Source organism: Eurosta solidaginis, chromosome 2, assembly GCF_040869045.1.
Source record: "Eurosta solidaginis isolate ZX-2024a chromosome 2, ASM4086904v1, whole genome shotgun sequence".
NCBI lineage: Eukaryota > Metazoa > Arthropoda > Insecta > Diptera > Tephritidae > Eurosta > Eurosta solidaginis.
The window spans coordinates 2,236,104-2,259,639 of record NC_090320.1 but is presented as its reverse complement, the minus strand read 5'-3'; the positions used below and the strand labels follow the sequence as shown (position 1 = coordinate 2,259,639).

At 34.6% G+C, this 23,536-nt stretch overlaps 1 protein-coding gene across 5 annotated transcripts; it reads left to right on the top strand.

The window, feature by feature from the left end:
* Window positions 1-3,995: 3,995 nt before the first annotated feature.
* Window positions 3,996-18,451, top strand: Ndf (Nucleosome-destabilizing factor). 5 transcript variants are annotated; one of them, XM_067764032.1, is made up of 11 exons: window positions 3,996-4,417; window positions 4,961-4,997; window positions 6,564-6,646; window positions 10,212-11,028; window positions 11,365-11,475; window positions 11,568-11,711; window positions 11,801-11,927; window positions 12,127-12,213; window positions 12,282-12,371; window positions 12,637-12,818; window positions 17,338-18,451. In XM_067764032.1, the coding sequence occupies exons 1-11, from the start codon at window positions 4,338-4,340 to the stop codon at window positions 17,584-17,586; spliced, it is 2,007 nt and encodes a 668-aa protein (XP_067620133.1). In that variant the 5' UTR covers window positions 3,996-4,337; the 3' UTR covers window positions 17,587-18,451. The 5 variants fall into 5 exon arrangements, with proteins under 5 accessions (XP_067620133.1, XP_067620132.1, XP_067620136.1 ...); XM_067764031.1 differs by having other exon boundaries at window positions 12,124-12,213; XM_067764035.1 differs by lacking the exon at window positions 17,338-18,451 and adding an exon at window positions 15,652-16,313 and having other exon boundaries at window positions 3,997-4,417; window positions 12,124-12,213.
* The last annotated feature ends 5,085 nt before the right edge of the window (window positions 18,452-23,536 follow it).

The following is a 23,536-nucleotide window of genomic DNA, read 5'->3' as shown; positions in this document are numbered from 1 at the left end:
TAAGCGTATATGTATATAGATCTAAAAAAAGCAAAAGGCTCTGTGTGAAAAGGAATTTGGTATTTTAGTCGCCTCTTACGACAGGCGTACCTGCTGCGGGTATATTCAAAGCCCCCTAACCCGCTGGGGGTCAGAAATTAGTCCTAAGTTGGAGCGTTTACGCTATTTATGAGCTCATTAAGCTAAGAGCTCATTTAGGAGTCCGAAATAAACGCATTTCCCTTCTTGAAATGGTTGTCCAATATGAGCGCAATATCATGTAGCATAAAAGGTGAATAGGAGTCATTAGCTGTGTTTTTATTTTTTACATCTATATACGTTTACGCTTAAATTTTATATGGACTGCTAAGTGCAAACTTTGAATACACCTCTGAAATTGCTACGTATAAAATTATTACTACTAAATTTCAATATGCATTATACTCAGATGTAACTGAAATATGTGTCTATGTTTCACCCTCTGCAATAATTCTATGTATTCTATGCGCGTCCACTATTTATCATAACTGATTCAGCTATATGTTATACACAGAAATACAACATAGGGTTGTGTCTCCGCTTTTCGGTACACCCTCTGCTGTAGCTAGTTTTTAACCACTGCCGCTAGATGGGTTTCCTAAGCATTATCTAAACGAGGATAGGCGTTTTTTTTACGCGCAAACGAAACGTATACGCGTGTAAAATAAACATGGCTATTATGATACTTATTGTCGTCACAAACGGGTAATTTTAGATACTCATTGGACTCCAAAAAGACTTTCATGACTACACCATTTCCATTTGTAGATGAGAAAGCGTCAGATATAAATGCGAAACCGTCATATGGAAATGAGAATAGTCAATTGTAAATGCGAAGGCGTCATTTTGATATGAGAATAGTCATTTGTAAATGAGAAAACTGTAAATGAAATTTCGAAAGTCAATTGTAATTGAGAATAGTTAGTTGTAAATGAGAATAGTGAATTGTAAATGCGAAAGCGTCATTTGGAAATAAGAATAGTCAATTGTAAATGCGAAAGCGTCATATGGAAATGCGAAGAGTCACTTGTAAATGCGAATAGTTAGTTGTAAATGAGAATAGTGAATTGTAAATACGAAAGCGTCATTTAAAAATGAGATTAGTCAATTGTAAATGCGAAAGCGTCACATGAAAATGCGAATAGTCATTTGTAAATGAGAAAGCGTCATTTGAAAATTAGAAAGCGTCGGATGTAATTTCGAAAGCGTTAGTTGTCATTCGGAAATGCTAATTATCATTTGTAAATGCGAAAGCGTCATATCGAAATGAGAATATTCACTTGTAAATGAGAAAGCATCAAATGAAAATGCGAAAGCGTCATTTGTAATTGAGAATACGTACTCAATTATAAATAATAAAGTATCACTTGAAAATGCGAAAGCGTTATATGGAAATGAGAATAGTCACTTGTAAATGAGAAAGCATCAAATGAAAATGCGAAAGCGTCATTGGTAATTAATAATACTTACTCAATTATAAATAAGAAAGCATCACTTGTAAATGCGAAAGCGTCATATGAAAATGAGAATAGACACTTGTAAATGAGAAAGCAGATCCAAACTAATTTCTTAAATAACATGAAACCGTGGTTAGCTTTTAAAATGGTATTTAAGTACTATTTACTTCAGTAAAATAACACTAGGTATTAATAAGGCTTTGTTGATTATTCCCATGGTCTCCCTCGGACTTCGGACTCCGTTTTGCATTTTTTGAAGAGGATTCCAAGTTGTTGTTGTAGCGATAAGGACACTCCCCGAAGGCCTTGGGGAGTGTTATCGATGTGGATGGTCCTTTGCTGAATGCAGATCCGGTACGTTCTGGTAACAAGCGCCAAAAAGGTACTAGCCCGACCATCTCGGGAACGATTTGGTATGATCACATGCAACCTTCTAGGCTATCCCACCCTCCCATCCCCTACATCCATCAGGAGTTCGGGGTCGCCAGAGCCTCGGCTGGTTATGAAACACTATTCGCCACGGAAAGGTGTGGTTGACAATTGGGTTGGAGAAGCTATATATTGCGTTTGCAACCCCTGAGAGGTTTGCGCTACACAACCCCTTGAATCAACTTGATAGTTTAGTCGCCTCTTACGACAAGCGTGGCGAATCTCGTTTCACTAACAGACGAGGCTCTGGCGACCCCAAGCTCCTCATGGAACTTGGGGGTAGGGAGGGAGGGATGGCCTAAAGGTTTAATGTGGCCATATAAATCGTTCCCGAGATGGTCGGGCTATCACCTTAATGGAGCTGTGTTACCGGAGCGTACCGGATCTGTATCCGGCAAAAGACCATCACGTCGTTAACACTCCACAAAGCTTTCGGCGAGTAACCTTATAGCTACAACAACAACATCCTTGTGTATGCGCTTTTTTGGCTCTTAAATGTCAATTTATATTGAAACTACTACATCGGGATTGGAAATAATGGCGCATAGTCATAGTCAAAATAAAATAGGTTCTAAATTTAGGTGCAGCTTTTTGACATAATTTTCTATGAGATATCTGTCAAAAAAGCTACAACTAAATTTAAAACCTATTTTATTTTGACTATGACTATCCGCCAATATACATATATAGATATTAGTATGCAAATTCACGAAGATGTACATATCGCTCATTTGCTGCAACGTCGTCATAACTCAAAAAACACAATTTTCCAGGAGAGCCATTCAAAGATTTTAACTCTCATATGTTGCGCATATAAAGGCATATTTTCATTTTTATAACACGTGCAAAATTTTTAACTGATCACGAAGATTTTTTGATACAACATTGATCATGATATTGGGTATGTTTATATGTTATTAACTCAAAAGTCATGTTTTTTGAGTTATGACGACGTTGCAACAAATGCGCGATATGTTTATACGAAAACATGAAGGTCGTTTCTTTACGGGTAGGGCATACGGATGAGCGAATTCTGTCGGCAAAATAAATCAGAATATGTGAAATACTTACAACTTTCAGATGCAAAAGACCTAAACAGATCACAGAACTACACTTAGTCAGCCCAATTCTAAATATTCCCTCGGAATTTTGTTCTCGCGGGTTATTTTTATTCTCGCGGAAAAATTCCTTCATTTGTTTTCTCCAATGGAGAACAATAATTTCGAATTTTCGAAGTCAGCTGTAATTTAAGAAGTCCTTTTCCTTAAAATTTCAGGATAATTATTCCATTTGGCAGTCCGCCGTTTAACTATTACACAACTGACAAAAACAATTGCCGTCTTCCAGTGAGTTTTACAACTCCGGCTCACACTCACTTCTTAAGCCGGAGTCATTGGTGCCGTATGTCGTATCGCTGTATCCGTATCCCTAACGTAATCAGCTGTTTATCGTTACGACGGTAAACCAAAACCCAATTGGTAGGCTACGATACGGTTACGACCTTAGCGGCACCAATAATCGATTGCATTGATTCTCATAAGATTGGTCGAATCAGCTGTTATTAGGTTACCGATACGGTTACCGATAAAGCACCAATGTCTCCAGCTTTACGGGAATGCTCTGGATCATTGAGAGACTTGAAAAGCAGATGTCGTGAAATTTTCGCACACGTGAAATGTGATAGGCAGATGTCGCCGCTGTTTTTCATTTAACTCATACGGCGAAAGCCTAAGCAGCGACATCTATTTTTGAAAAAGTAGGTTTATTAAAGGCCGCGTTGCCAACCTAAAAAGAAGTAATTAACAAATTATCTGGCTCACAAATTGAACCAGACTTCTATCTGGATTTATCTGGCTCAAATCGTTGTTGTTGCATTTACATGCAAAATTATTTATCTGGCTCAGGATTTTGCCACAGGATGATGGCAAATGAATCAACAACATGCAGTTATCTCAACATATAGATGTCGCTGATCTCAGCACGATTGCATTTACACCACGTCAACTGGCATCTACCACGTCAATCTAGCCAATCCACCTGTCAGCAATTCAGCGAAATTCCGAAAGTTTGTTGTTGCTCTGACGCCATTTTTGTTTTCACAAATTTGACGGCAAAAAAGAAAGGAAAAAGAAACGAAATTCAACGGCCGACTAAGAAAAACGCATCGTCGTGATTGCGTTAATTTTTCTTCTATTTTCCATTATCTATAAACTGCAAGTTTAACTAAAAATACGGAGTGATTGGTGAATTCTAATTGTGGTACAACATAAATTGGATTTGTTTGTGTTAAAGCACGTAAATCGTGCATAAAATAAAACCTTCACCGATTGTGTGAAGTATTACGTGTGGATACTAATTTTTGCTGTAGTAAAGATTAATTGGAGAAACGGCGGCAAAATAAGTTTCCAATTTAGAATCGATAATATCGTTGAAATGTCGAAAGCAAAGAAATTATCATTGCCTAGCAATGATTCGGCAGAATTTTATAATTACAAACCAAAGGATTTAATTTGGTAAGTGTAATATCATCGTGAAACAAAAAACTTAAATTATGTAGATTCTAAGCGTAGGTGAAGCATTATTTTAGGAAATCCAAGGGGTGCAGAAGAAAATGGCGCACATAACCTAAAATACGATACTGATTGAGAGCTAAAAATCAATTGTGAATTATTTGACCGTGGCAAAAAATACAATTATTACAGCTTACTCCTTAAATTGTATGTGGGTAGTCAGTCTACGGTATATACCGTTAATTAAACAGTGAATGTCAGATAAACAAAATTTTAATTATCATAAGCGTTCGGACATCTTACTTCTCCCCTGCCATCCAAATATCGTTTTGCAGTAGAGTTTTGCAATGATAATAAAGTTGGCGTCACTGCCGTGCTTTAAAGTGATAAAATATGAGCTCTTAGTGTAGTGCAAAGGTGAGACATTGTAAAAGTATAATTTTCCCGCGCATTTTGCCATGGCCGAGATGCATCACTACCATATGTTGTCACAATTATCCGCACTTTAAATAAAATTATTAATTTAACTATTTTTTATAATTTTAGGGCAAAGATGAAGGGCTTCACTCCTTGGCCTGCAATGGTAAGTAGCATTTCAAACCAGCACCTTCGCAATCACCACAAATATCAATGTTTATTGGAACGCTTTTCAGTAATTCATTGGCAAATCTCTTTTTGAAACAACAATAGTACGATTCTTAGTTCTGAACTTCAAGGATGACAGCAATCGTTTCCATATACATCAATTATCCACCCTATCGAAAAATCAACGAATATCCAAATTTTGTTTAACTGTACTATCATGCCTGTTGGCGCTCTGGCAATCTTGGCTCATTGAAGTGTTTTAATATCTTGAGCAAATTTTCTAATAGAGATATTTGTAGTAAATATGTTGAAATATTAGGCAAACCATGTTTTTTTAAGGAGCTCTATATCAATAATTATCAGATTTCCGACATTGAAATGTTCCACACAAAAAATTTTCTCCGCAAAACTAATGCTAGAAGACTAAATCATATACACGTATTCGATGGCACTTGCCAATTATTTGAAATTGGCACGAGAGGTTTTGGAACTAGCATTCTCACCTAATACGAAGGAAATGCAGTAACATAATTATATTAGAAACATGTTTTGATAATAATTTATAACAGGGGTTGTTGTATTAACGATAAAGACGCTTCCCGATGGCTTTAGTTTAGTTAGAGTGTTATCGATGTTCTTTGCCGGAAATAGATCTGATACGTTTCGGTAAGAAGCATCATTAAGGTACTAGTCCGACCGTCTCAGGAACGATTATTGTGATTCCATTTAAGCTTGAGAGCGATATTTTTGGGTGGCACCAAAAATGGGGACATTGCGATTCCCTTTTGTTTTGAAATTAATTGATTAATGAGATTTTAAAAGAATACTTTTTAGCAAACTCTTCACCTATATATATGTCGTCTACAATGTTTTTGAATAATATTATGCCGCACAGTTTAACGAACAATGCACTATATTCCATTTTACTCTGAACTGGTGTATTGATGTTAATCAATTTGAGCACTGAACGGTTCAAGCGTTTCCTTTTGACAAAGTTAATTAACATTTGCCTGTTGTAGTTGTTGTATTAACGACAAAGACACTCCCCGAAGGTTTTGGGAAGTGGTATCGATGTTGATGGTCCTTTGCCGGATATAGATCCGGTACGTTCTGGTAACAAATCACCATTAGGGTACTAGCCCGACCATCTCCGGAACGATTAATATGACCATATAAAACTTCTAGGTCATCTCGCCGTCACCCCTACTACCATGAGGAACTTGTCGCCAAATCGCCTGCTAAATATGTATATCATACATTCATATTTGTAACAGGATTCCCCTTGCTTAGATGAGGTTGACAATTGCGTTGCAGAAGCTTTGTATTGCGCTTATCAACCCCTTTAATCATTCTTTGCAATTATCAGTCGCCTAGATGTAGATGCCACAGGAAAAAGGTCAATTTACACTCTGTAAGTTTCAAACTGCTTTTAATTTATGCCACAAATACCAACAGAGGCAACAGCCAATGATGTTGCTGCAACCACTAAATAGCAATTAAATTACTTTATTATAATTTTATTACATTTAATTCAAAACTTTTGATTCATAATTCTTTCTCTTAGATTGTTGAGCCGTCAATTGATCTTCTAAATCAACCAAGAAAGGCTAATACTAAGAGTGTGTTTTTCTTCGGAACACGAAACTTGTAAGTATTCAAGAAAGTGCGCCTTATAGCATTTTCGGGATTAATGAATTTTTTTCGTTTCAAATGAAATTGTCTTTTTTTTCTTATGAGATCAATAGGTTTTGAACATTCCTTTTACAACCAAGGATAACAAATATTGTGCTGTTAAATGCTGTGGTAGGTTGTATATCGCCTGCTGAGTGGAATATCACCTTATCACAGGCCGCCTATTCATAACCGCCCTATGTCAGAAAGATTAGTTTGAAATATGCCCAACTTCACATTTTTGTACAAAATTTTCTTATCTCAGAACTTGTTTATATAAGGTATGAACTTTGAGCAGTCGTAATGTAAATCAATTAGAATGAACCAACGGCATCGAAAAAGTTAGCTTTCCAAAACTTGAGTAGGTTTTGAGCGGTTCAATGGTTCCATATATTTTCAATAGATAATTAAAATTTGTTTTTTTTTTGCTTACCATTTGGATTTCGCAAAATGTTTTAATCTCAACTGAGTTTTGTATGTACAGATGTGTTTATTGAAAAGGTGGCAGCCCATTGCATTTTCCTTTTCCTGCATACTAAATTCAATATTTGTATTTCCTTTATTGCCATGTTGACAAATATCAGCCTAAATTAAAAATATTTTTTACAAATGCACTTAGTAAAATGTAATGATTTTTAGACGTCTTGCACAATAATTTCTTTATTATACATGGTATTTATTATGATGGAAGAGCTGGAAAGAATTAATTAATGGCTGATATAGCTATTTCGACTCTTCCTAAGATCTCATATATTTTCTATCATAATAAGAAGACAATAACTTAATAAAGAGAAAATTGTGATATACGTCTAAAAACTCATTAAGTTTTACAAATGTAATGGATGAACAGAAGCACTGCTACAACAACAACATGAACAGACGGTTACAACAAAGATCACAAGCACTTAGTGTTATAATCCACACTACATTCCATACGAAAGTTTAAGCAAAAACATTTATTCTTGCACCGATTCCTAATTGAGTTCTGAGGAGGCATTAAACTGTTCGTCATAGTCAAAGGTCTTCCGTGATGGACCAGAGCCCATAATACAAATTTATTAATATGGTTTCCCTCCGACACAACATTCTCAAGGACAGTATAGACATTTATGTTTAGGATTGAAGTCAGGAATTTAAGCTGCCGAAAAAATAAGAGCCTAGCCAGGAGAAATAAGAGCTTAGCCAGGAGATTTAAGTAATTCATTGTTGCTGGTGCGATAGAGATACCTCCCGAAGGTTTTGGGTAGTGTTATCGATGTTGATAGTCCTTTGCCGGATATAGATCAAGTACGTTCTGGTGAGAAGCACTATTAAGGTAGCTGCCCAACCATCTCAGGAACGACTTAATATGACCATATTCAACCCTCCAGGCCATCCCCGCCGCACGTTTCCCAATGAATGTATTCACTTAATAAATCCTGGGAGGTTGTAAGTTTTACCATATAAAACTACATTTTGCTCAATTTTATCAATGCAGTGATACTGAAGGGCATAAAAGAAATGTTTTCTCTTATTATGGCCATAGTAGACTTCAAACGGTAACTTCCTATTCCAAAAAATCTGATGTTGATCTTGTGAATTTATTAGTTCAGCGCTATTTTGATGACCACTCAATATGTTACATAAATCATTGTTCAATGCTTCAAAAATAACAACATAACATTTGATTTCATCAATATTGCCAAAAACGTAGTTTATATATACCCGAGAGATGATGAAAATACGTTATATCATGAACACAGCTTTGTGAATATTAGGGCGGTCCTCATAAATAAGATTCTGTTTTTTTTTTTTTCTAGTCTGACTCTTTCTGAGGTGAAATATATGCAGCCCAATTCTAAATACTCCCTCGGAATTTTGTTCTCTCGGATTCTTTATTCCCGCGGAAAAATTCCTCCAATTCTTTTCTCCTAGGGAGAACAATAATTTGGGAATACGAATTTCGAATTTTCGAAGTCAGCTGTTTTGCCAATTGAAATTTCGTTGCGCATTTCTTATTTTGTTTAAAAAATTGAAAAGTTTAATTATTGTTGCGAATTTATTTGAAATTAAGAAATAAAGTATAAACAATGCACAGTTTGTATTCTATATGGCATTCACTGAAACACACAGCAACAGAGGAGCATTAGAAGGAGAAGACGGCGGGTAACAAATCCGCTGGAGTTACCTGCTTTCATTCAGCAAACCAAATTTCTGGCGCCTAAGTCGCGTTGAATTCGTCTTTCGTCCTATGCCAAAATATATTTAAGCCTTTTTAAAAAATCCTTTATTGATGGCTGCATCAAATATACCCAGAGCTCTTCCGTTGCTTCTGATATACTTTTCGACTTAAAATAAAGAATATTGTGGTAGGATGTACATATTTCAGCACAAATTTGTAGAAATAACTGTTCTTTCTTAAAAGAACCAATTTACCTCAACTATTTTGAGGCATTCCCTTTAATTTAACAAGTGACAAAACTCTTAAGAAATGGTAGAGAAATCTTCCTCTCACATTCATATTACCTACTTTTCTCCCATAACCGGTTTCCGCTTTTTCGAACATTGTTGAGAATAAGAGGAAAGGGAAAAGTGAAAAAACTCACAAGGAATTGTTATTTAGATGACTAGGAATGGGTGAAGGGAAAAAACTCGGAAGGAAATTTTTTTTAGAATTGGGCTGATGGGATATAGGAGGCCTGTCGCACAAGACACAAAACAATAATTTATCTATGAATACTCAAAATAATTTAAATTTACCTCTTGTCTGTCCCAAATTCGTCAATATTATAGTAGACGATATCATATAAATGTTGGTCTTGATTGCAGTCGATTAAGAGATATCGCACAGTAATAAGAGGAGTGTTTCGCAACTCCAGAGCAGCAATAGCAACGAAAAATATGCTCTGCTAAATCTCTGGCTCTAAACAAGACCAGGGCTTAAAGCAGGGTCGTAACATAAAAAAAGTGATAGCATTTCTTACGAGCTACATCGTGTTTAAAGCGGAGCAAATAGCAGAACAAAAACTCCAAACGTATTGCTTTTTGCTCTGTTTGGTATTGTTATGCAGAGTTTTTTCTTTGCTCTTGTTTTTGTTGTTGGAGCTGATGTAGCCTTGTGTTGTTGTTTTTGTACTTGATGTTTTATTATCGGTCGTTAAGTTGTAGCTTCTTAATTTCATATTGATTTTCGTTTTTGTTCGGCCGTTTCATCATAACTCCAGCTTTAACTCAGACGGAACAACTGGACATTAGAAGAAAGGATGTGACTTCAGTAGGATTAATTATAAATAGTTCTTGGTTTAATGAAAAATTTTATGTAATCAGTATTAGAAAATAATATATACATACATTTATTGGCAATTATTTTAGTAAAGTCAAAGAAAGTTTTTATTGGAATTGAAAAAAGTTTCATTTGATCTGAAAATGCTATATAATAATTAAGTATTATTTGTTTTGATATTTTACTTTATTAATAGCCCATTATTTATTAGTAATAAAGAAAATGCAGTAACTGCAAATGTGGTTTTTTCATCAATAAAATAAATTATATACTCTTTAGCGCTTGGATTGAAACTAACAATATAAAACCGTTTGAGGGTCCTTGGAAAACTGAATTGGCCAAAGTTAATAAACCAAACTCTTTCCGTCATGCGATGGCTGATATCAATGCTTACATTGAAGATCCCACAGAAATCGATGCTGAGATTACGAAAAATACCCTAATAAACCATTCCACAGAAGCTGATTTCGATAAAATACGCGATGGTCTTACTGATGATGATGCAACAAATGATGCTCGAGGCGCTGATGACGGAGACATGGCAGTTGGCACCATAGCTGCTGAAGTTGCAATCGAGTCGGATGAAATACCACCACAACCATATAAAACTCCTATTAAGCGTACGCCAAAAGCCAAATCTAGCGCCGTGGCTACGGTCAAAGCAAGATCATCTGTTAGCGGAGCTGGTAACAAATCAACAAAACGTCGTCGATCCTCTCAAGTGGCAAATAGTAGTGCTAAACGTAAGCGCAATTCTTCTGTTGGCGCATTAGAGGATCTGAATGATTATATAAATCGTAAAACGACAACACCACCATCGCGTCGCAAAATTAACGCTGATGTTTTGGCGCATATTAGCAGCACATCGCGACGTAATGTTAATGCAATTGCTCTACTTGATCGTCCGGTGGTATCACGTCCTGAAGCACAAGCTATTGACATGAATGCACGTTCTCAAACTTTAGCTGAACGAGACATTACACCGTCACATTTAACATTCGGCTTTCTTGGTTTGGGTATTATGGGGTCGACCATTGTTAAGGATCTGCTATGTACTGGGCACAAAGTTGTCGTTTGGAATCGTACAATGTTAAAGGTGAGGGAATTATTATATTTAAGTCGATGATATAAGTGTGGTGGGCCATATTCGAACAAAAGTAGGAACCAATGTCAAAATTCTTTAAGCTAAAAGGAATGACTAATGCATGATTAATTAAAAGATGTAATTGTTAAATACAAACTATAACACGGTACTATTTCTTTCCAGTATAACTACTTTAAAATAAAAAATGTATGTTCTAGATAGCCTTAGCAATTTCTTTTTCAAATCTAATTTGTAATTTATTGATTTAGCCTGTGGTATTACATACTAGTTATTGGTATTACAGAATTGCATACTATTCATTATTTTTATTTAATTTTCTTATCATAGTGTACGGCTTTCGCTGAAGCTGGAGCGGAAGTCAAAGGAACACCTATGGATGTAGTCGAGGCTTCTGATGTCATATTCTGTTGTGTTTCAGATCCAAAAGCATCGAAAGATGTAAGTATTAATTGAAAAAAAAGTGTGCATTATAAAAGTATCATCACAAATTAATTGACAAACTATACTGACAACGATATGCATCATTTCAGCTGGTATTTGGTAATTGTGGCGTTTTAGGTGTAAAAGATATGAATGGCAAAGCATATGTGGAAATGTCTACAATAGACCCTGAGACTTCACAAGATATTGCTGAGGGTATACAATCCGCGGGCGGTCGATATTTGGAGGTTCAGGTAAGGCATGAAAAACTTTATTCCCACTTTAATCAAAACTTGCCTTCAAAAAACATTATCCTTGCTGTAACATTAATTAATTTTTACAGATACATGGTACCCGACAGGAGGCCGAAGATGGTATGCTTATTATATTAGCAGGTGGTGATCGTTCAGTTTTCGAAGATTGCCATTCCTGCTTCAAAACAATAGCTAAAAACACATTCTTTTTGGGCGGTAAGTTGCATCAGCTTGTTATCACTTATTGAAAATTCTGCTTTCTCTTTCAAAATTTGTATTTAGTTAACCAGCCAATTACACATACTTGCGTACATCACAATATTTTTTATTAAACTTCTTGCACACTTGTTTTTATTTTAATGTATCTTTATCTTTGTTTATATATTTCCTAAAATGCTTCACCCAATTTTAGCAGAAGTTGGGAATGCTTGCAAAGTAAATTTAATACTACAAACCATAGTGGGAGTCAGTTTGGTTGGATTGGCTGAGGCCTTGGCATTGGGTGAGTTTGCTTTTTCAATCCGCTAATAGTTTACTAATAAATTTCCATTTAAAATATTCTTATTGCAGCCGATCGCTTCTCAATTTCATTAAAGGACATTATTGACATATTTGAATTGACATCAATGAAGTCACAACTATTATTAGCCAAAGGAAAAGGTTAGTAAAAAATCGAATCACATAAACTTATGCAGAAGTAAGAGTTGTCATGGCTCATAATTTTCGCGTTTAACTGTCATTCGCTTTTATTATGGTATCAAGTATTGGTTGTTTTTCAAAAATGCTCCGAGCGCCAGGGTGAGCTCTTCAGCACGATATGAAATACCGTATTTAGCAAAAAAAAAAATTAAATTCGAGCTCGCATCATGCATTACTGAATTGCTATACACATAATGCACTATATATTATTTTCATATACTTACAGAAATGGCAAAGGGAGACTTTAACCCTCAACATCCACTGAGTCATATGCAAAAAGATCTTCGTCTAGTGCTCAGTATGGCAGAAAACTTGGACCAGTCAATGCCTGTGACTGCAATTACAAATGAGGTCTTTAAGCATACAAAACGACTTGGCTACAGTGAACACGATTCGAGCGCCGTTTTCGTAAGATCCAGATTTTAACATTTAGTTAATACAGCAACCTTTTAATTGAATATCTAATATTTGCAACATACAAAAAAATTTACATAAACACGTACAAACTATGCTAAAACTGATGTTAGAGTTTTCAAATAACAGTTAAAAGTTTCAAGTACAATGTTACATACATATTGACAATTAAATTAAATAACACTCTTTTACACCAAAAAATAACAATATAAATGGGGTTAACTGAAGTGCCAGCCCTTGGTCGGGAAAAATCCGGAGTCGCTCCGGAACATAGAACCGGCTGCGGCTGCGACTGCTACAACAACAACAATACCAAAAAATACATTGACGAAATGTTATTTTTCTTATAGGCCTGGTCGATTACAACACGAATAGGAAAAAAATATCACACGCTAAAAAAATCTCAATTTACGTGTAAAAAAATAATTTTTCGTACATTAAGGTACTCGTAGGCCCGTAACTTATAGCGAATCTCCGAAGGCACGAGTAGATGCGACCACCTCCATAGTAAGCAGTTACATGCGTTTGACAGTTCAAAGCTGCGCGCGGTTTGCATTTTGTTAATTATTTATAATAGTGAAATACAAGCATATTTGCACAACAAATACATTTTCTCAAAATTACAACGTTAGCAGCTCGAAGTCGGCTGATACACGAAAGTAGAAAAAATGCTACTTTGATGCGTTCGAACGCGTTTTTGAACTTTACTTCGAATTTTCATACGTGTTTTTATCAGGTTTCTTAGTTTGGTAAAAATTGATTCATAATTTCTTAATGTTTTATAGAGAATAAGTAATAGGGATTTCCAAACAGAGTATGCATGATTTTTGGGGAAATTATTGATATGTGTGGATGATTCCCCAGCAAACACCGAAGTTTTTACGGCGCTTTACAACTTTCCATGTAGGTTGGCAACACAATTTTAACTACTAGATAAAACTAGACCATATTATTTTATTATTGCAAGAACAGCAGCAAATTTCACACTTCAGCAAAATTGCTTGTTCATAAAGTAACGAAAAAAGAAAATCGGTACTAATTTGGCTCCTTGAATCATTTTTAATTTGTTAATGAACACTATTTTTATAGCCATGCCAGGAAAATCAGGGCGCTATATAAATTATTGTTGAAAAAACGTCAAAGGTGAAACAAATTCAGTGTTTGCACATCAAATACTATAACATAACAAATTTTGCTAAATATCAGACATATTGTTAAAAATAAGTTTCAAATCGATGTAGTATGTATATATAGCTAACAGTTTTACGGGAGTGTGAGTACGCAAAGGTGCGAAAACAGGGATTTTCACCCGTAACTCAAGGTTTGGGGGGCTTTTGGAAATTTCTTACCCGGATTCGTGTTGTAGTAAGCGAAGCCTATAAAAAACGCATCACTTCCCAGGTATTTGTACTTTTTTGTAACACTCCTCGCGTTTCAATGAAACGTGATCCAGATACGGATAGAGATTTAACATGCAAATGCAACAACAATGTAACCCATATGGATCAATTTGTAGTTGCATTTGCGTGTTAAATTTTTTTCGGTATATGGATCACTGTTCATTGGAACGCGAGGAATGAGATAATATAGAATGACTAAAATACTTATTTAAATATTTTTACAGACAACTTTTCTAGATATAAGGTGTTTTAACAATCTATCCCTTTTTATTGGTTTTGTCTGTTGCATAGTAAATATGTTTCATTATGCACTATGATACTGGCTTAATTTTGTACGTATTCTTTAAGGCAAGCCAAAATGTACCCAATAAATTATAAAAGTAAACAGTCTTATTATAAAGCGTAATAAGAGAACTGGATTTGGCGATTGGCCTAAATGTAATGCTTAACAACAAACACTTGAATTTGCTACTGTTATTTTGAAACTCTAATACAAACAGGACAAACACAATTTCCAGTAACCACGACTATGGCCAACTAAAATAATTTCAAAGAAAAAAAAAAACTATCGAATTATGTAATAATTTTTTCACCATACTTCAAAAAAGAATGAAACAACAGATTGCAATAATAACAACTAAAAATTTTGATGTCTGCCTCAGCGCAGGCAAAAACTACCAGTCAAAGAGCATTAATTAACATAAATTTTGACTGAACACAAGCGAATGTGCAAAAAAGCTAGTGCATTGAAATGTTAAAAAAAAATAACAATTTACTCGTAATGAGTAGTGGCTAGGAGATAAACTATGAACGTATTTAACGTATATATAAATATATATATATTAAATTATTAGGTTTAACAATAATAAGAAAGATAAAGAAATTTATCAAATACCAATTGAAAATGTGTAATGGAGAGCTCTGTAAAATGGAAAATGTCTAGCGGATGTGCGCATAAAAAATTAACAAAAAAAACATAATTTCGCATGGCGCATTTCATTAATATATTTGTTTTTATATATATAAATAAAGAGGAAACCTTATAAAACTAATTACAACGAGATAATAACAATCATATGAAAACGGGGCTGGGAAATACTTACGATGAATCGGTTGCGATGAATAGTGGACACACCATTTGTAGAGGTGAAACCTAGACACATATTTCAGTTATATCTGAGTATAATGCGTATTGAAATTTAGTAGTACTAATTTTTTGCGCAGCAATTTCAGAGCTGTATTTAAAGTTTGACGCTTAGCAGTCCATATAAAGTTTAAGCGTAAACGTATATAGATGTAAAAAAAACACAGCTAATATATACTAATTATTAGTAAAAATACAAACATACCTATTGTTTTAGACATTACACTCTAAATACAATTTAGATTTCTTGTTTATATTTTTCTCTCATGCATACTAAAACCAGATTTAACAAGATTGCTATTCACACTTCTTAATCACCGTGTCCATAAACGGAAACACGATCGTAGCCAGTTATTGGGTACGGACACGCCCCTAGCCTTCTCCTTGTGGCCTGAAATTTCTATTCGTTTCTGAACAGTTACAATGGAGGCTATTATGGAATTCAATTGATGTGTGGATCGAAATTGTAACAAACGGACAACAACAACAACATCACAGTGTCGAGTTAGGTTACATTCCCCAGTTAACTATTGACTTTTAATTTTCATTTGATTTAACTAAAATTTTACCCTCAACATTTTTTTATGTTAAATTAATAACTATTGGGCAATTTACAAGGTCTCCTATTCATCATAATTCACAAGGTCTCCTATTCGCCGTATGTGCTATGCTTTAAACAAATTTTGTATTGCAAATCATGAAAACAACTCAAATCTTAAAATTTTATATGAATACGACACTTTTGCCAATTGCCCAAATAAATGTAAAAAAATAAAAATGCAAATCTAGAGTTAGAGAGTTAGTTGTGGAATGCAAATTAACTGGGCTCGGGAAAATGGCCCTAAATATTTCTTAATTTATTGTGTTAATCTAATTTGAAAATCTTATCATCAATTAAGAGTCTGAATAAAGCTTTCTACACAAAAATTGGCATCCATAAAACTATTTAGAATGTGTATTAAATTTATGTTTTGTATTTTGAATAATTCGTAATTTGTTGTATACGTTTTCGGACAAAGCTGAAGCACCAAAAGCCGCTATGCTGCATTAATTAATAATTTTCACTAGTTGTGTATATGAAGGTTGAAATATAAATATCGATTCTTTATCCAATTAAAAAATGTAGAGCACCCTTTCGAGGCTGACACAAAAATTTGAGCGACAAAGTTAAAGCACCAAATAAAAATCTGCTCTGTACTTTATTAAAACAGAATAGACAAGGCGCGATATATCTCCAAAGAGACTAAGGCCGAGCTTCTGTTGCAATTTGTGTAAAGCTACTTTTTGATTGTTCAAACAAATAAGCGGGCAGGATCTATGTGTTTTATGCAGAAATATACCAGGGGACCGTTTATCTTTTAACATACAGTCTCACTGAATAATTGTGCTGATGGATTTTGTGTGCCTTAGTTTCGTCCAACAGTATATGTAATATCCGTACATACATATGTACACATATCAAATACATGTGTGTAACTAATTTCGATTCTTATTGTCGCAGCTCAAACATTCTGAACAGGGAGTTCAAACGGATTTTTTTCGAATAAGATATTGGGTACGATAGCGTTAATGAGTAGACTACAGCTGAGGCGGTTAGATGTAATGATGCTTAATGCCCCAAATACATTTTGTATATTTCTATTAATTTTATTTCCCAGCCCTGGTCACATCTCACCTCACGTATACAAACACACGCATGCACAAACGTCTACATATAGTATGCATAATAATCACATTATAAGAGGTACTAAAATCTCAATCGCAAATCATACTACTACTTAACATTTTGATTTTCCTTTCATTTATACTTAATTTATTCTTAAATTTTATTCTTTCTTTTCGTTTTTCAAACATTTATGTGCTTGTGATTGTTTTGAATTTGGGTGTGTAATTTAATAACTAACCGAAAAAAACATGACTAACTTGTCGTTCATTAATGGGCAAATTGCTGTTTTTGTTGGCTTAATAGCAATATACGAAAAACGCCGATGCGAACCAGAATGGAAAGCTCAAGGATCATGTAATTTCATCATCGACTACACACGGCTATAACAACAGCAGTCATAGCCAATGTAATGAATTTTATAATGCCTGTGCAGAAGCACAAACGAATTCCGTCGAAAAACAAAAAGGCTTTACTACAAAGGTTGATAATTTCGAAGAATTGTTAAATGGCAACAAGAGTGTCATGAAAAAATTGAGAAAGACGTTATTTTGAATATAACAGATATTCATACATTTATTTCATATGTATATAACATACATTCATACCTACATATTATGTATATCACACAGGGACGTGCACCGGATTAAATGCTGACGGTTCGATGGTTTCGCTCTGAAATTTCTTGTACAATTACATATGTTCGAACGGGAACTATCACATGCTTTCTGTAATAGATATCAATTGGCTGGGCAATAGTTAAGCGGTTGGGTATTGGATCAAACGAATTTCCTTTTAAGGAGATCTAGCCATAAACAAAAAATTAATTTCTAAGTTTTTCGAAGTTGGCTTCCAAATCATGATCACGCGCTTTCGAGGTTCGAAATTTCAGATTATATATTCAACTCGAGTTACATGATATGGCTCCAGGAAGTAAAATTCGGGGTAAACATCAGTTTCGAACGCATTTATAACAGACTTGCGCTTTATTCGAGATTTAGGCATCTGAAACGATTTAACGTTAAATCTAGCAAAATAAATTAAATCGCGAATAATGTATGCATATGGCAACTTTAAAAATGTCTTGTCAAAAATGAAAGGTCGAATTTAAAAATGAAATAATTATATAAGCTGGAGAATCAGTCATATTAAAAAAAAATTTTTTTTGTAATACATGAACTTAAAATAAAACTATAAAAGGTTCAATTACGAGGTTCGAAAGCCCGCAACCATGTTTTGGAGGCTTACTTGGTTTGGTCCAAGACCTAGAAAAAATCGACATAAATATCATCTAACAAGCTTTTTGTTATTATTTTCTCGAAAGTACTAGAAAATCAATTTCGGGGTTCTGTTCGGTTCAACTTCGAAAAAGATGTAAATAAACTCCGATTCATAACAGGTCACGTCCCTGTTAACGCAATTTGTGTGCTTTATTTGTACTCAATTGAACTAGATATGAGTATTTTATGTTCTAACATTATTTCAAACAAACATCGTGTATGGAAACATGTTAATTTTAATTTTATATGATTTCATTATTTCGAAAAGTTCTATGTGGTCTCAATGTACAAGTGTGGGTTTCAAAATACAATAGATAATCAAAATAATACTTCAGTTCATGCTAAGCATATGTTATATTTGATTGTTTCATTGGATTGGACCGCAAATCACACATTTGTGGGATTAGACAGGGGCCCATAGCACAGGTTTACAAGTATGATATGTATGAGAGGGAAACAATTCCTTTCTCTTTCTAACACACTGCCGTTTGACACTTCGGTCAGTGTCAAACTATTGTGGAACTCAGTGGAACATGCGTTTGACACTGAACGAAGTGTCAAAATTACCGGGGTTGCTGTCGTGGAAGGCGTCGCAGGGAAATAAAAAAGGGAGCGGAATATCAGATATGGGTTGCTGTAATGGTAAATTTTTTTGAACGAATTTATTATGAAAATCTAGTGCACCTATATGGGTCCTACAGAAAACTATATAAAATTATTAATATTAAGAATAGAAACACGAGTGCTAAGTTTTTCTACCCGTTCAAAAGTTCTCCGCGAAAAACAGTTTGAAACCGAGGTCGACTGCAATAACCCTTCCAAAAATGTGGAAAGAGAAATAAAAAGACGCGTTTTGTCCTGTTATCTATAGTTCAAAGGCGAAAAAGAATTGGAAGCGAGGCAAAAACGCGTCTATTAATACCCCCTCGACGGTTTTGGTCGTGTCTTAGCAATCGTCCCCGGTAATAAAGTATCACAATTTATTTATTAAAATTGTCCAAAACAAATGGATTTTAAAGAGAGATGTAATTAAGTGCTCATTTGAAAGTAAATAAGGATATTTCTTTGTAATTTTGCAATAAAAATTTTACACAGTTTTCGTTAGCAGCTACTAAACTTTTCTTGGACCTAAGAAGTACAACAGTGCCAAATAGCATCCACACAAAAAACGACCAAGAACAAGCATTTTATCAGGTGAGCGTGGCTGTGTATGTGCGCGCTGCTACATGTCCTACTTGTAGACCTGTACTATGCAGGGGCCAATGTCACAAATCACAAGCTGTTTTTATGACGTATGAATTGACTCTTTTTCTCGCTCTTTTTATTCGCTCAAGAGTCAACTATGACGTAGATGCGCAGAACGAAGCAATTTTGAACTCGTGAATGCGCACATTTTCATCAGAAATATCCAACATCAGCAAGTAAACACGTTTTATATATAATTTTCTTCCGATCTGTTTGAATAATATTTATGTATATTTTAAGCTACGTAGATCTATTGTGGTGGGTGCAATTAAAAACAAAGATTATTCCACCTTTCAGCTCGACGTTTCGCCAAATTTCCTAGGAGCGTGACACTGTATTTATTTAATAAAACGAAAAAACAACAAAGAACACAATCAGATACATATAAAAAATATATAAAATAATATATAAAATTTAAAATATTGCAAATAAATATTGATTGCACGTTTTAGTTTTGATTTTTCACTTAATCTTGTCATTTGTTAATTTGTATAACAATCAAAAATTGACAATAATACAGCTGATAAACAATAAAGTTTATCAAGGATATTACTAGGTGCGTTCATATAACAGTATGTAAATGGATATAATTTTACACCTTATAAGTTTATAAGCTTTCATGAAACCCCCTAATGTGTTTGAAAAAGCTAGCAATGGAGTCCACAAATCACACACAGAAGATTGCGCATTTACGAGTTCAAAATTTCTTCGTTCTGCGCACCTACGTCACACTTGACTGCTTGAGCGAATGAAAGAAAGAGAAAAAACATATATAATACTTCTATATCAATAACTTCCTATCTTCCTAATGTGCAAATTTTCTGTCAATCATTATTTGCTGAAACTGTGCAAATGTATTTTCTGCACATGCGCGGGCTTTGTTAGGGTTAGTGAATTGCAGTAGCGTCTGTAAAAAAATTATTAAAGGGGTAACAACGGGTCACTATCCCCTTTACCGAGTTTCTGCATACTAATTTTTATAAAATCTCACTTTAGTCGATTAAACAATGAAAAGGCCAAAGTAGATTTTTGATGAAGTAAACAAAATATGAGTACTGGGCTGGCTGCTATTGGTGTTGAAATAATATCAATTTTGTAAATTTTTTTCTAACATACTGTTCTTCGTCCGTGCTTTTTTCGTTTCAAAAAACAAACGAATATCCAAATAAAAACTTATTACTTCCTTACACAGCTGTGTGTGTATGTATTAAAGATGTCATTGCTAAATAAATTTTCGATGGCTAATACAAAAATTGGAGGTAGTTCCATTTAGTTTGACTTTAGCCACTTGACTTTTGCGGGAACAATGACAATTTCACAAAAAAAAAAGCTACCTGATTAAAAAATGTTACGAATTTTTCTAATTTTGATGGATTTCATATTAACGAATACGACTAAATTACTTTCATAGTTATTTTAAATAAAAAAGAAACAAAAAATGAGCGCCATGTCTTGAAAATATTTTCCTAGAAAAAAAATATCAGCCTAGAAAAGGTTTTTAATAAGTTTTTCAAGCTCCCGAAAATTGTTTTGGATCGAAGTATGCAATGCAAGGGAATCTAGCTTTCTTAAGTGTCCGTACGTTTGCTTAGAACATTTTGGCAAAACATACACGTTTGTTAATTGCTTCCTCAAAGGAGGTTCTTATAAACCGACACCGCAATTTCTTGATAAATTGGCTACAAGTCCACATTTTTTATTTTTTTATTTATTGTATAATTCAAGGGTTGCGCTTTAGGGGGCAATTGTCAAAACATTTTGTAGGGAGAACATTACCCTGTAGCTCTTCAGGTTAGCCACTAGTTATTAGAGTGTTTTTGTCCGTTGTACCAGGGGTCACCTTGGGGCAAGCCCCGCCTATACACATTCTGTGCTCTTTTAGCATTGCGATGGTCGTGGCGTCCCAAAACCGTAACAAATTAAATTCCTACCACTCACTGCAGACTTTGGAGGTATACATTTTCTCAGCATGCCTTGAGAAATATCCACTGTAGCGGCATGATAATAGGGCCATGCTAGAACAACATGATTTTTCGTGTATTTTTTTTTCTGTCTAGGGGTCAAGCGGCCATAAAGATATGAGTCATTAACCAATGTATGAGTCATTATACAATATTTTTTTAATAAAATTGCATGTTTTACTGTATTCTGAATAGATATGTATGCATATAAATCGTGCTAAAGGATATTATTATTTACCCTTATCGCGAGTTTTATTTTCACTCGAAAATATTCACAGTTTTTGTTCACCCTATCGCAGAGGTTGGCGAAAAATGTTTCGTGTTCGAAAAAGATTTCACCTTATCGTCAACTCTTTGTTCGGGCGAAATGAACACCCAAATTTGTTCTCTTATATTTTACAGGCGAACGAGAGGAAAACAAAATTTAAGTAAATTTTTGTTTTGAAATTTGATACTCTTATAATTATATGTTCTTTTATTATTAGAAATAAATCAATAAATAATGCACAATCGGAAGGTGAGTGGAAGAAGTGAAATTCCTGTATTGCTGTAAATTCTATTTTTTATGACAACGTATCAGTTGGCCAAGTTATCCACTGTGGACAAAGCAACGGTTTCAAAATGTTGAGCACCTCACTGAAACAAGATTTGCTAAGACTCATTTCATGGTCCTTTCCAACGCTTTTTGCCTATGCGAAAAAAAACGAAGACATTTACTCAACTTTACAATTGGTGAAACTCCAAATTTTTGCTTCAATGGTGGGAAGGAGTTGGTAAGAATATCTAGCAAATATTAGAATGCCAGCTTGTTTAGCCTGTAATATTGGCGAAAGTTAATTGAAAAAAATTAACTTGTTATTCAAAAGTGGTGAAAATAGTAATTTTTAGCTTACAGTGAATCATTTAGCTCCAAAGGGTTAGAACTGTCCCTTAATTGCCTCCGAACCGCTTTCACATTTATGTATATTCTGCTCACGCTCAATCAATACCAACCTAAGTGCAATACTAAACCATTTTAAAATTTTTTATTTCTATTTTTGTTGTATTTTAAGTAAATATATGCTGGGTTACAAAATTTGCACAATTGTAAGTAAATTATTTGTTCACTGCCAATTCGCAATAGAGCATCACCTGTTTCGAAGTGAACTTTTGTTGGCCCGAAATCGCCGATAGGCGGAAAAAGTTCACCCGAACAAAAGAAGTGAAGGCGAACACTTTTCCGCGTGAACTTCACGATAAGGGTGATTGTCTCAGATGACCATTACGTTTCCATCCTAAAGGAAATTTCCATATCGAGAAACCACAATTTCGCCTTATTAAACAGTAACGGCATGGCAACGCTTCTGAAAAAACAACAAACATTATGAAACTTCAAAAATCCCCAAAAAACGTCAACAAATTTTGAGTGGAACTACATTCTTTTTTGTATCACAGTATGGGCCGTCTAACGCATTGTAAATTTTACCAAGTAGCGCAACTAACAGCTGATCGGTGAAAATGCGCACATTCACACGCACAGTTCTCGACTCAGTTTCAAAACAAAACTTTAGATTATTTAATTCAAATTTTCAAGTGAGATAATACTTACAAATTTATGTATACAAAATATATATGGCATTTTTGTTGTTATTAAAACAATATTTTTATTTATATTAAAGCTTTTATCATTTTTTTTTTAACTTTGAAAAATCTCCGAACACCATTCCTTCATTATATGACATTCGACTGCCTAGTCCACTGCCTTCCACTCTATTCGCAACATAACCTCTACTTAAGCTGCCAAACTATATAGTAAACAATGGTCTAACGGTGACAAAATCTAATCGTTACTTCCAAAACTAAAGGGCGAACTAATGGTGGCTTAAGGCCCCATTACTGATACTTAGCATAGGCTTGACTTGACTTGAGAGCTGTCACGTTCCACAAAATGTTCGCGGCATTTTTGCCTAATTGGCCAACTTGGTCGTGTCGTGTCGCCCGACTGTCGCTAAGTGTGCATGGCATTGTGAATGAAACTAA

What these genes read in the sequence shown, in the direction of transcription:
- Ndf (XM_067764031.1), top strand. Translation starts at nt 4,338, where the DNA reads ATGTCGAAAGCAAAGAAATTATCATTGCCTAGCAATGATTCGGCAGAA. An exon ending in AAACCAAAGGATTTAATTTG is followed by an intron (nt 4,418 to 4,960) that starts GTAAGTGTAATA and finishes TTATAATTTTAG; the next exon opens with GGCAAAGATGAAGGGCTTCA. An exon ending in GGCTGAGGCCTTGGCATTGG is followed by an intron (nt 12,214 to 12,281) that starts GTGAGTTTGCTT and finishes TTCTTATTGCAG; the next exon opens with CCGATCGCTTCTCAATTTCA.